This window comes from Myxine glutinosa, chromosome 11, assembly GCF_964187855.1.
Source record: "Myxine glutinosa chromosome 11, kmMyxGlut1.1, whole genome shotgun sequence".
NCBI lineage: Eukaryota > Metazoa > Chordata > Myxini > Myxiniformes > Myxinidae > Myxine > Myxine glutinosa.
In genome coordinates, this window is record NC_136271.1 from 107,933,285 (window position 1) to 107,948,011 (window position 14,727).

General features: G+C 43.0%; 1 protein-coding gene across 2 annotated transcripts in view; it reads left to right on the forward strand.

The window, feature by feature from the left end:
- QARS1 (glutaminyl-tRNA synthetase 1) overlaps window positions 1-14,727 on the forward strand; it is a 90,297-nt gene that overhangs the window by 33,959 nt on the left and 41,611 nt on the right. For both annotated transcript variants that reach the window (XM_068131319.2, XM_068131320.2), the window contains 3 exons: window positions 11,827-11,884; window positions 12,072-12,143; window positions 12,646-12,731. In XM_068131319.2, the coding sequence (XP_067987420.1) occupies window positions 11,827-11,884; window positions 12,072-12,143; window positions 12,646-12,731 (216 nt within the window). The remainder of the gene's footprint in view (window positions 1-11,826; window positions 11,885-12,071; window positions 12,144-12,645; window positions 12,732-14,727) is intronic.

Genomic DNA, 14,727 nt, shown 5'->3' on the forward strand with positions numbered 1-14,727 from the left:
TGGAAAGGATGGAAAATATAATGGAGTCGCAGGGGAGGGAATGGCGGAAATGGAGTATAAAAATTGATGGGCTGGCAAACAAAATGGGGGATGATGGGGAGACCGCAGGTGCACAGGTGGATGGGGAATGTCCACAGGTGGATGGGGAATGTGTACAGGTAGATGGGGAATGCCTGCAGGTAAACGTGGAGTGTCCACAGGTGAGCGGGGAAGGAAATTTGGAATGTGAGAGTTGTAATGAGGAATGTTTCCCACATTCTGGCCTGGTTGTTTATCGGGACCGTGTGGATGTCACAACACCCCAACCGGGGGATGAATTTGGAATTGTGCAGCACCAGGGCGGTGGTGCGGAGCAAGAGGGGGTAGAGTTTTTGGGGGTCCATGCGATAGAGCCGGACCGGGTATTTATTGGGGATATTGATCAAAGCCTGGCGGGGCCAGGAATGATTTGTGATGAGGATGATTTGATCCAGCGGCTGGAGACCTGTGACAGTCCCATGGAGGTAGAGCTTGTTCAGGCCCAAAGGAGCCTGGGTGATGAGGTGAGTTGGTCCGAGGAGGTGGTTGGAATGACCGAGGGGACGCTCACTGTACACTGCTATTTGGAAACAGAGGCTCCAAAATTGGACAACCAGTTGGGGGAGTGTGTTGGCTCCGGGCTGGATTTGGATCTTGGAGGATCGGGAGATAGAGCTTCTGGAGATTTGGTCCCTGTAGGGAATTTGGATCAACTGCAGGGAGGGGCAGAACAACCGGTGGTAGAGGTTGTTCCCTGCAGCTGCGGTTTGGCAGTGGGAATGAAAATTTGTAAAATAAAATTACAATGGGAACTTGATTTGGAGCAGCCATGGTTTGGATTGGTCCCCGGGCTGCGGGATTTGGACATGGAGAGGTCATGGGTGATGGCCTCGGGCAAAAGTTGCCCCTTTCAAAATTTGGGTATGCCGGCCAGCTGGGGGGCTGTGATGGCGAGATTTGGACGTGGGGTCCAGCCTTGGGTGTCGAGGTACGACCTGGGTCCCACGGGGGGTCTGGTGGAGTGTGGCGTCCCTTGTCCGTCGGGGCGCCGTCCGAGCTGGTGGCTCGGGCCGGCAGGGTCACCGGACCCTGGTGGGGGTTAAGACCTCCAGGGAGGTCCGAGGTGGTTTCTCAAGCCTGGGATGGCAAATATTGAGGACCACTAGGGGGAGGTGTTGTGGGTCGCGCTTTGGTGGTGGCACTGCGGACGGCCAACTTGGGACTGATGTGGTGACCACCCGGGCATGCGGCCTGGCACTCTCCTCCAGGGACTCTGGGACAACCAGCATGTGGTGACCTGGCATGGTGGTTGGTCTATGGACGCGGGTCAAACCGAATGGACAGGGATGGAGATAGCCTGCCGGACAACCATTGGGGCATCTGTGGAACGTGATGGTGTGAGTGACCTTCCACAGATGCTCCGTTATGATTTATGGACTCTCGGGTTGGGAAGAGAGCCATGGGGATGTGAATCGGGAGATGTGTAACGCGCCGAGCATATGGGCCATGCTCGGCTGGCATGTGTATGGCAAAGCATCCTTCTTTGGTGAGGTGAGTGAAATGTGACAAATGGTTGGCATGGGTAATCTGTGGGTTAGATGCAAATTTAAGGGTGGATTTTGAAATGCCATGGTGGACACTGTATAGTGACGCCATTATTGATCCAGGTGTGTAGACCAAAGTGTTGGAGGCTGTGATGAAATTAATAGGGTAGCAAGACACAGCTTTCAACTGGTTGCGGGGGGCAACTGTGCTGATATTTGGGACGCGGGATGATGGGGATGTAGTTGTGTAGCCTGAGGGTCAACGTGGTGCTGTGCGTGTCCGAGGTGTGTGGACCATGTCTTCTGGGTGGGTCTCCTGGTGGAGCATGGCTGTTGACTGGACCTTGGTGTGGTCAAGTGTGGGTGAGCACTGGGGGGCTGCAGTTCTGTAGTCGGACTGGGGGATGATGGGGAGGTGCAGGGGACGTGGCTGTAGGGATGCCACGCACTGCGACCGTGCCCCCCAGGGCCGAGGTTGTGTGTGCGGTAGTGTGTGTTGTGGCAGCAAGTGCTCACCACATTGGCCAGCTGGGGCTGCTGCAGCTGTGTTCCTCGCAGGGGGGCCGAAGGATGGATGGTGGGTCGCACCCTTATGGACACTCATGGGCCATGTTGGCGTTTTGACTGCTCACCTTGTCCCGGTGACCCTTGCACGGTAGAGGTGCAGAGCTGTCGTGGCCACAGGTAGTTGTGTAGTGATGATCACCGTTGGATGCGGATCCACATACCTGCCAGTGTAGTGGGGACAAAAGAGAAATTTGGAAGGATTTGGTAGGCCCAATGTGAAATTTTGGGATTGTGAAGGGTGGATGACGCTCTTGGACCTGACCAACCTGCAACTACCTGCACTTAAGGTGAGTGCTTTGAGGAGTACTGTCCCAGGCTTCAGGATTTGCTTTGGGAAATTGGGGACATGTAATTTGGAGTTGGGAGGCGGGTGTGAGTGATGACATGGCCGGTGAGGGGATGGAATGGGAGCCACAGTGTCTTGTGGGTGGCGTATGTTTTTGTATTGTGGTTACGTGTTTTGATGTGGTCGTGAGAGTGGAACCTGGAGAGTGTGTGATGATTATTGGAGATAATGAGGGGTGATAATTGTGCTTGTGGAAATGTGCTTTTGGGAAGATGTAATGATTCGAACTGTGAAGGGGGAATTTCACATGTAGCAGGCCATGGCAAGCCTTGTAACACCTTTTACACCATCTATGGAATTGTACTGAATTGTGCTGAGTTGTGTGGAGAATTGAATGGCAGCGGGGGAGGAAGTGTGTTTTGGGGACCATGGGTGGGGAAGGTGTGTGTGTCCGCAGGTACAGAGCAAGCTCTGAGGAGCGATGCCTGCGGGCCCCCCTCTGCGGCAATTACCCCTGGCAGCCGGTGGTAACTGGAAATTGGAGCTCGTCGGTGGAGGGTCTGGTTGGGCGCCGCGGGGTGAGGAAGTCCCCCGGTGACCCGTGTTGCTGCGTGAAAGCAGGAGGCAAAGGAGCCTGGTGTGTGTGGAGACCCTCACCGGCGAGGTAACGGCGGAAAGGGGCTGTTGGGCTGTCACGGGGCCAAGAGGTAAAGGGGGGGGGGGGGCAATAAATTTGTAAGTCGGTTGACTTGTTTTTGGGACTGCGGGCACCACAGCCTGATGCGCCCCCACCATCTTTTGTGCGGTACCTCCCCGCTGCCTAGTTGAGGAATGCACACACACGTGAATGACATCAATGCCATGGTCCTGCAGGGGGTGTATTGAAATAAGTGCTTTGTTGATTTTTGAAATGCCTTGATGACCTATGGAATGAGAATGAGTGGTTAAGGGGTCTGTGTTGCATGAATGTGGGCGAAATCCACCGAGCCGTGTCACTCACCTGTAACATCTGGACAGGGCCCGTGGAAATTTAGTGGGATGCATTGGGGATGGCCCCGCAGGTAAGGTTGTGTCTTGTGGCATCCACCGGGGGACGCGGTCTGTAGACCGGGGTATGTACAAAGGTTAGAGTTTTGAGTTTGGAAAGATGGTTAAGTTTTGTGGTTAAGTTAGTGTTGTGTGTTGTTGTTTCCTCCCTCCACAGGAACAACGAAGAAGATGTACATACTTGCATGATGGTTAAGGGGTTCAGCATGTTAAGGAAGTGTAGGTAGGTAGTCCGACTCACTTCCCACAGCCCTTCCTGATTTATTTCATAGGTTAATTAAGTGTGTGACAGTAAGTGTTAAGGCTGGAATGGTAGCCCTGCGGTGAACCTTGCAGGAGCTACGGTTCCAGGGGGGGGGCTGTGTTATGAATTTGGTAATGCAACATCTAGAGCTAGGTAGATCTGAATAGGTAGGTATTCGGCTGTCGTGACAGGGACTCTACATGTAATAAGTTCTTGATGTTTAGGCGGTTGTCGGGGTAAGATGTATGAGTGTGGATCTACCTGGAGATTCGAGTGTTAAATAGTGAGGGGTTAAAGGTAACGCCCCTGTGAGTATCACCTAGTAATCAAACCTTTGTCCTTTATGGCACTGCAAACCACATAAACATTAGTTAGGTCCTTAGTGCAACATTAAATAATCCCCCTTTCCCTGACAAGGACTTCGTAATAAATTGACAGGAAACCAGGTCAAAAACACCGCCACGATTGGCCGCCACCGTGTACACCTCCAAAGGCCTACAAACCTGGCCGGCACGTGTTATGCCAGGACCGCAGGGTCGCGTAACGGGGGAGATGTCAGGAGTCGCGGGAGGCTTTGATTGGCTGAGGAGTGCGCAATGTGACGTCATCGGCCACCAATATAGGCGACGGTCGGACGCCATTTCAAGAGTTGCGTCGCAGTTCGCCAGTTGAGTTGAGTTCGTGGCAGGCACTGGGAGACGCAGGCAGGCACCAGAGAGTTGAGCGGTGGTGGAGAGTTGGAGAGGACACGCCATTCCAGTCGCAGTTCGAGTGCAATTCGGGTTGTAGGGAGTCGCAGGAGACACACGAGAGCACACCCAGTTGGCACTGAGCAGTTCGTTGGCACTTGGCTGCCAGCACTCCCGCGTCGAGTCGAGTGGAGTTGAAAGGAGTCCTTCCTGTCCCTGGTCAAGTGGAGCCGCTGGCCGGCGTCGGACGCGTGGTGCTTGGAGCGAGGGGCCTCGTGGTGTGCGATCGGGCCGGAAGGAGCGGTGCTGGACACCAACAATACAAGACGACAAAGACAGATAAGCCCGATCTCCGCGTATATTTTGAACGACGGGACTTGTTATTTTCGTGATTAATCTCCCTCGTTTGTGTTTGCTGTCGGTCGTGTGGGGACGTCCCGATTTAGGTTTATTAGAGTTATTAGATTTACCGGCGGGCTTTTTCACTGGCTTTACTTTTCCTAATAAACCCTTATATTATTTTCTGTACATATTTGAACGCAGTTTCCTGGGTGTTTGATTTTAATAGATAAGGTTGCGGAGCCTTCGCTGCGCCCCGCCATTCCGCGCGTTGGTGTTGAACTTGAGTCCGCCATTGAGTGTTCGCCTCGGGAGTTAAAGTCTCGCAAATCGGTCATCCGTAACTGTGGTGTTAATCACGGTTACGCGACAATACAATATTTTCATTCAGTGCATACTCAACCCCGATTGGTTATAAATTTAATATGGAACCAAAAAATCTTGTCTATTTACCTGTGTCAGGAAAAACCATACACAGAGTAAATTTTAGGATAACCGACCAAGATAATCGTATGATATCCTTTAATGATGAAATTATATCCATCAGAATTCACCTACGTGAAGTTTTTCAATAAATAAATAATGGTTATTGTGAGAAAACATGAGTTGGGAAAATATAAAATAATTACAGGGGAGGGCATGTACCTTTCACCATACTATACAAGGTATGTGGGTAAAGGATACTATAAACCTAAGAGACAACGAGGTGTAGGTCATCAATTTCGAAATAAAGGAGATGGGATAATTGATACTCTAATGGGTATTGGTTCAACCATCCTTAAACATAAAGACCTAATTGGTTCAACTGCTTCTGCCGTGGGCTCCGTTGCGGGTGCTATAAAGAGTATAAAAGATGCTCAAAAGGAGTCTCATAAATTACAAGCAATCAAAGAAATAAAAAAAGGTAAAACTCAACTATCTTCACAAGAACGACAAAAAATCATTAAAATACTTGGGTCAGGGTTTCAACGATTTTAATACTATATAAATACAAGTATGGAAGCGATTGATAGTATCTATGATTTGGATGATACAGTTATCATTTCAAACTCCACAAAAAAGGAAGACTATTTTAAGGTAAATGCTATAACAGGAACAGACTGGAATTCAAACGGAACAAAAAGTTTTGAAATAAATAATCAACAAACTTACTTGAATATAGCTGATAGTTTCTTGCTGTGTAAATTTAAATTCACTAAGGCTGCGAATAATACTAATGCTACACTCGTAAATGATTTCTTCTGGAAAATGTGTGACAGTGTCCGCCTGTATATTGGAACACAAGAGGTTGAAGCGGTTGATTATGTCTCTGCTACATCTGAAATGATGAAATTTACACTATATTCGTTTAGTGATAGAATGGGTAAGGGAGCTGTTGAAGGTTTTATTCCTGATATGTCAACGGGTACAAACGCAGACCCTGGTTATAGTCAAAGGAAGTCAATGTATAATGATGACGCAAAAGCTGAGAATAGTTTTACCGTAGCAGTACCTCTGAAAGGTATATTTGGATTTTGTGATTATGATAAAGTTTTGTATGGGCTTAAAATTAGATTTCAACTCCAAAGGAATGATAATGTAAATAGATTGCTTTTTGGGGTTGAAAATGCTTTTGGAGAAAATAATAAATTTGTTATTAATGATTTGTGTTGGTATATCAGTGAATATACTCCTAATCTTAAAACGGAAGAGATGTTAAATAGAAGACTTAACTCAAAGAAACCGCTAAATGTATCATACCTTAAAAGAAGATGTCAACACGTTAAACTGGAACACACTACTACCTACACTTGGAATTTGGGTGTTCTTCAAGGAAAGCCACGATACCTCTGGCTCATTTTTTAAAAACCAGATGGAGAGGACGGTACTAATAAGAATAATGCCCTGAGTGATAATGCTAAGGTGAAACAACTTCGGGTTTCTCTTGATGGCACATTTTATCCGCAAGATAGATTGGAAATTGATTGGGAAAAAAATGATTATGTGGAAGCCTACAAGTCCTACCAAAAGGTGTGTGAAAGTAATGGTAATAACGATCCTATTTTGGATATGGTTGCGTTTCAAAAACTTTATACAATCTACGCAATTGACCTGAGTTCTCAAAAGGAAACTATAAAGTCTAATCGAGTGGATACTTCTCTATACATTGAAAGAGGGGAGAGTGAAGAGGTTAATGCATATTGTTTGCTTTTGGAGGAAACAGAATTACAGATTAATACAGATAATGGTGTTATGATTAATATCACATAGGTTTTTTCTCATAAATAAATGGTTGGGGTATATGTTAATCAAATCAATCTTAATAAATTAACATCTTGTATTCAAAATCAAAAGCCTTGTATTATTAATGTTAATACAATTCAAAGAAAAGGAGCTGTAAGAATTGATGTTTTACTCACACACACACAAGTAAAAACACTAAATGATGTTGGATCACTTAAAATTAAAATGACGAAACCTATGTTAAAGAAATATTCAATAGACGAGTCAAGAGGAGGATTTCTCCCGTTTCTAATTCCTTTATTTGCTGGTTTAAGTGCGGCGGGAGCATTGACTGGTGGTATTTCAGCAGCGGTAAAAACTGCTAACGAAAGGAAGGCACAACTAAAAGCTCAAAAAGAATTGGAAAGACATAACAAGGAGTTGGAGAAACAAATTAGTGGAAGTGGTGTAATTGTAGATTTTGCTCAAAAACTTGAAAGTCTACCTGATAAAGCTAGATTGTTGGTTAGAGATATGCTTTCCTCTATCGCTCAAGCCGGTGTTAAACTAACTAAACGGGGTAATGGATTGTATCTTTCTCATAAATAAATGGATAAATGGTTTAAACAATTTGGAAAGAATACAACGTCAAATATAGAACTTACTAAGTATTGTAAAACACTAAAAATTGATAATGTGGTTATTTGTATGAGAGATGAATTAATACATATAAATAAGAATACAAAGAATATTATTATGAATTTAGACACACAGAATGGTTCTCATTGGGTTTGTATTCATAATAGTCAGGATAAATATTATTTTGATAGTTATGGTATGCCACCACCTGTTGAAGTAATACAATTCTTACAGAATGGTGTTTATCAAACATTTCAAGTTCAAGAAATTAATTCTAAATGTTGTGGTCAATTATGTTTATATGTATTATTTCAACTCAACAATAATGAAAATTTTTATGATATCATTTTTAATCTAATAGAAATGACTTATGTTGGAAAAGATGGTTCTATCTTTGGAAAATCCTCTCAGGATATTGATTTATCAAATTATTATACAAAGGCACAGGCTGAACGACAAAAATATAGTGTAAGTAAAAATATTAATATGAAGAATACTTATAAATTAATCAATTATCCAAACCCTACAGATGCAAATGACGTAATTAGATTTAGTGATTTATCACAATATATATTTTTAAAGAAAACAGCACGTTTTGTTAAACAAGTAAAATTTACAACCACAACACCTGGTTATACTGACCATACACCTTTCCTCATTGAATTTAACTACCTGCTTACAATTGAATTTTATAAAGAAGGACATATAGTTAATATGCGAATTAATAAATGGGGGTATGATATGCCTGATGTAGGGTATAATTGGTCTTTTTCAATAAACATAGAAGACCTACATGATTTTAATCAGTCTCGTAAAGAAGAATATTATCCACTTGGTGAGGATAAGGATTTATGTGGAAGTACAATTAATAAACAACAAATACATGGTTTTAAGAAAAGAAAAATATATGATAGTATAGCGATGGTTAGCATGACAAAGAAGGAAGGTCATGAGATAAGGATAGAAAGCCAAGGAATACAAACCAATTTGGTAGTGGGAAGATGGGGTGGTATTACCTGTCATAATATTAATCTCACATATATTTCTGATACATAAATGGCAGGAAGAAGACTACAAGAGAATTATAATTTTTGTATTCAAGGATACCTACAAGAAAAGGGTGCTCGGTATTACATACCTTATGATTTGGAGCATATACATGGGAATTTTGTCATTAAAAACTGGCCTTATACTGATATTGTTAAACCCACAAATAGAGACTTGTTTGAAATATTAAATAAAAATGAACTTCTCAAAGTTATGAAATATAAAACTCTTTTAGAAATCGTCAACAAATCTTATTGGTATCCTATTATGAGAAAAATAATTATAGATACAAGAATATCTCAAAATCCAGATGAGTATATGTATAATATTCTTTGGGGTTCAAACTCAAGGGTAGCAAGGGATGAGGAAGGAGTTAAAGAAGAGAAGGAGGAAAGGGAGAGGGAGGAGAAGGAGGAGAGGGAGAAAAAGGAGGAGGCGAGGGAGAAAAAGGAGAAGGAGGAAAGAGAGAAAAAGAAGAAGGAGGAGAGGGAGAAAAAGGAGAAGGAGGAGAGGGAGGAAAGGGAGCAAAGAGAGAGGGAGGAAAAATATAAAAAGATGGAAATCAGTGAGATTCGTAAAAGATTGAGTGTATTACAGCAAATAAATCAATCTCAATGCACCGAAGAGGAAATTTAACGAATTAACAACTCTTATGAAGATAATGGTTTCAAAAATAACAACGTCAATGTCTTCAATTTCAGGGAGGAGATTTAAACGTGAAAGTGGTGAAGAAGAAGAAGAAGAAGGAAAAGATTATGTGATTGATGATGTTGGTGTTATTGACTTTAGTTAGTTTTATTTGTAAATAAATGGAGGAGAGAGTGAAGGCATTCCTTAGGATTCTTTATGTTTTAAAAATTAAGATAAAAATGTATATGTTGAAAACCAAAAAGGTTTTGATCCTCTGTCGGAATTTTTCTGATAAATAAATATGAGTTATTGTCTCAAATGTAAAAAGAAAACTAAATCTAAAAACATCTCTTATGTTATAGCTAAAAATAATAGAGTTTATCAAAAAGGAATATGTCAAGTGTGTGGCTCTAAAAAGTGCCAATTCATCTCTCCTAAAAGTGGCGGAGACATACAAAAGTTTCTCTCAGGAAGTAAATTTACAACAACTGGAATTCCAGGGGAATTACACCTTCCAGGGTATTCTTTCTGTGGTCCAGGAACAAACTTGGATAAAAGATTAGATGAGGCTGACAATCCTAAACTTTGGTCTAAACCTATAAATAGGGTTGATGAAGTGTGTATGAAGCATGATATTGCTTATGGGAATACCACTACATTGGATGAAAAATATGAAGCAGACAGAGAAATGTTATATAATTTGTCTTTGATACAAAATCCTACATTGAGAGAGAAAGTTGATAGGTTTATTGTGAGAAATTTGATAAATGCTAAATTGAAACTTGGTCTTGGTTATTCACCCTCAAAAAACTATTAGACTCCAATGATGTCATCAAGGCTGAGGAGCTTTTGGCTAATGAATTACACAAACCTATAATCACAAAGTTTAAAAGAAGGAAAGTTTATTCTAAATACACCGACCACATATGGTCCGCTGATTTAATTGAATTGAATAATGACAGGGGATACAGGTATGCGTTAACCGTTATTGATTTGAGGAGTAGATTTGCCTGGGTTGTTCCGTTGAAAAACAAGAGAGGTAATACTTTAATGTTAGCCTTTAAGCTAATATTTGATAGGGATAAAAGGAAACCAAAGAAGTTATGGACTGATGAGGGAACAGAGTTCTATAACAAAATATTTATGAAATTTCTTAAGGGGGAGGATATTAAATTATACAGCACCTTTAATGAAGGAAAGGCAGTTGTTATTGAGCGTTTTAATCGTACTTTAAAAGAAAAATTATATAAAAAATTCACACAACTCGGTTCTCAACAATGGGTGTATTTAATCCAGAATATTGTTGATAATTACAATAATACAGTTCATTCATCAACAAAATCAAAACCATCAGAAACATTTACAAAATTAAAATATGAAATGGGGATTAATTTGAAAAAACCCAAGTTCAAAGTTGGTGATATGGTAAGAATATACAAATGGAAAAGCCATTTTGAAAAAGGTTATACACAAAAATGGACTCGTGAATTATTTTAAATCATTGATGTAATGGATACAGTCCCTTGGACTTACAAATTATATGATATGAATGGGGAAGAAATCTTGGGTTCATTTTACTCACAAGAATTACAAAAAACAAAACTGATAAGCCATTAAACAACAACCATCCATATATTAGTGATAAGATAATGGGGTTAGGGATTTTAAGGGCTACCGCCGCCTTTTTTATAAATAAATAAATGATAGAACCAAGTATTAACCAGACTAAAGGGTGGAGGTGTAATGAACCTTGGTATATAAATGGTAAACATAATGAGTGAGAAATACCAGATCCGAGAGGTTGAGAGGGTCAGAAGGTCCTCAAGACGGATAAACGTATTCATTTGTTAAGTGGGGTAATAGAGGGCGGGAAGAAAAATATATTAGAGTGGAGTGAGAACTTTGATGGTTATCAACCGGATAATAAATATTATAATTTAAAAATGGTATGTGGATCGGGAGGAGGACAGACCAGGTCCCTCTGTGAAACATATCATTTTATAAACGCAAAGAGAAAGGTGCTTAATGTAAAGTTTATCAATATCCTAGATGGGGATGAGTTCCATAAGAGAATGGAGTTGTTTAAAAAATTAGAAAATGAGCAAATATTCATAGGATCAATGAGGAATTTTGAATGTCGCGTGGTCCTTGGAGGGTAAGTAAGGACTCCCCCATTCACTTACATGTAAAAGGAGAAGGGGGTGTCGCGGTAATCGGGGGAAAAATGGGCAGTTTGGGGAAAAGTCCCATCTAAATACATGGGTGTCCTGGAAGCCCCATTATCTCCCTACTGGCCTCAATTAGCTAACCAAGGCCAGCGGCCAGCCCAAGGCCAGCATACGTGCTGTACTTTACTCCAGTGCACATACTCCGGTCCGAGCTGCAATAAATTGAGAAGAGCAAAAAGCTTCTTTTTTTTTTAGATGAACCGAGAACCAGCTGTGATCTGCTGAGTCCCAAGAGTGAATGTGGAAATGTAATTGTGCATTTTGAGTGATATTGAAAATGGACCCAACTTTCAGATTTCCTTTTTATCATTTAAGTTTTAAACAGTAATCTGTTATCTCCTTTTAGACCCAGAAGATGAAAGGAGAGAAAAACCATTTGGACATATGTACATCTGCTGTCAACGGTTTGTCTTCTTCTCTGCTGTGCTTCTAAAATTCTGCACTTCCTGGTGTTGTGTATTCCAACTGCCCTGAATGGTTGTACGATCTTGTATGCATCGAGTGATGGCGTGGAGTGATTTACAGCGACATATTAATTTTTGTGGGGTTAGAGGGCCACCTAAGTAGTGCATGTGTGCTGGTTCTGTGCAGGTGAAAACCCCCCACGGACTTTGTCTTTAATGGAGCAGTTGAGAGGAGCCGCACTGGGATTCCACAAGCCAGGTTATATGAACTATATGTCAGACTTGAGTGGTTGAATGTTTAGTGTGAACATTGAAAATTGATACCGTTGTATTTAATTAAGCATATTGTATGTATCAGCTAAGTTTTTGTAAATCTCTTTTTTTTATTTTTATGTAAACTCTTCATACACCTCCAAGTCTTGTAAAGAAAAAGGAAAGCCAGTGGCACTTCCTATAAAATCCAAACTCAGTCCTTTCTCTTATAGCACTTTCCAGTGTGCTGCTCACATCTTCCTGTCTGGTTGTTTGTTTGGAGTCAATATATTTTCCATTACCCCAATGTGAATCTCACATTTTAAAAATTGCTAAGCTCTTCAACATCAAACAGCAGATGTTGGAAGAAAAGCAGGAAGAAATAACCACTGCTGGAAATTGGAAGAAATGTACATGGAAATAAATGTGACCAAACACAATGTTGATAGTTTTTCATAAATGTTCCAAGGTTTTGGTTAATTACGCACCACCCCATTTTATTTCCTCAGGTGAAAATTACACGATGGACGGATATGTCGTCACCTCTAATACAATGAACCTGCTCAAACAGCACCTGGAGCGGACTGGGGGACAGGTACAGATTTAGCCGGCTGCGTTTGCACTGTGAGAGTATGTCTCGACCTGATGTCCTCTGTGAGGTTGGGGGGCTTTTATTACAGCCTTAGGAGGTGGGCTTGTGACGGATTCATGGGGGTAGAAAAGATCATTGTCTTTGATGGTTGGTGGTGGAGGGAGGGGAGCAAGGTGTGAGGGTGCCAGCTCAGAGGGGAGAGCAGTTCTCCATCAAGCTAAAGATGTAGGCCTTGTAGCTGGATAGGAGTTCAGGTGCTCCAAGAAACGACTTTATACAATGGAGGATTCCCAGTCAGCAACTGGCTTTGCAAGCTAACTTTGAAATGATATTTGCCCCAAGAAAGATCATGACTGATACTGAAACCAGGAGCTTGAGTCACTGAACCTCTTCAAGAGGAACCGCCTTTCGAGGCCATTTTTTCCCGCAAGGTGGGGGTTGGCCTTTTTTTTGGCACCGTGGTCCCCTTTTTGAAGCAATGTTTTACAGCCGGATGCCCTTCCTACCACGAACCCTGTGTTATGGATTCGTCACTTCCGTTGTGGTGGTTTGCATCCACTGTAAATATTTCTGATTCCATGTACTATTATTGTTTTCAAAAGGTTTATTGTCCATGAACTGTTTTCAAAAGGTAAAAAGGTTAATGTCAAAAGAAACAGGAAACCGGATCGGGAACCGGACGACGGAGAGGAAGAAGAGGAAAAAAAGGGGCGGAGCGAGAGAGTCGGACAAGGAGCCGAGCTATTTGCGGTCTGGAGCGAACGTTGGCGAACAACAGTCACTAGCGAACTTTCGGGTTTCCCATGAAAGGGAATCCTACGACAGAGTGGTTAGCGCTGTGACAGATTAACCTGTGTGTCAGGTTTTGCCATCTATTCAGGAGAGAATCATTGTCGTACCATTGCGCCACGAGACCGGGCCATCGGCCATTTTGACTAGCGCAGGACTTGCGCTTCGCTCACGGTTTCGTCTCGGTTCGACCATTTTCACCGCCTTCAGACGTCGATCTGGGGTGTGTGTGTGTGACGTGGCTTTTGAGTGGAAAGTCTGCGTGTCGCCGACTGAGAGCTGTGGAACGTCAATACCCGAGGGGGTGATCTCTCAGTCGCCTGTAGGGCGCCTTTGGATTTCCCAGTCGCCTTGAGGGTGCCTTTAAACAGCTTCGGCTGTGGGACTGTACTTGCCATCCGCACGGGATTCTGGTCTCGATTGGACATCGTTCTGGCGATCGCTGGAGCGAATCAACTTCGTCTCGAAGCCGGGAATAAGAGACATTGGGGAATGTTCTTGTTTCACTCACTTGGAGCACAGTGAGTTATATTGTTGCGGTTTTGAGATTGTATATATGACATCATTAAAGGTCAAAGGTTTGCCCCCCATAGTTAGTCCACAAGCAACACGTAGGCCCACTTAGAGTATTAGTTTTGTCACAGTATGTGTAAGAGTAGGCCATTTCCCAAGTGACATCTGCGTTGTGTAAAGAAATGAGCTTAGGTCCCTTTCATTTTGCGGCCACCCTTCAATTTCACCTATGGGCAAAATCGATCCCGCCCCCCATTTGGCATCCCTCAAGTTTGTTACGCTTTGGCAGCCAGCAGCGTTCGCTGCCTTTGGTTTTGCTCGAAACTAGTCGGGTACCACGAGGTAGGCCTAAGAAGAGGGAGGAGCGCGAGGGTCGAGGTGTGGCCGCATCAAGCAGCGCGTCAGAAGGCGATGACGGTAAGGGCTACCAGCCAACCAGGCCTGAGGGCATGGCTTGATATGGCGTGGCACGACGCATCTCGTAAGTTCGAGAGGGTTCGCTGGGCAGGGCTATATAAGTCGCTGCACAAAGCCCTTGGAGAGGACTGAAAGGAATCGTGCATTGTGGAGGACTGAAAGGAATCGCGCATTGTGGAGAACTGAAAGGAATCGCGCATTGTAAAGGACTGCCCTTAAAAGGACTGGCTGGAAGAGGACTTGCAAGGAGGACTCGCATGCATACGGAGTTGAGAAGGGA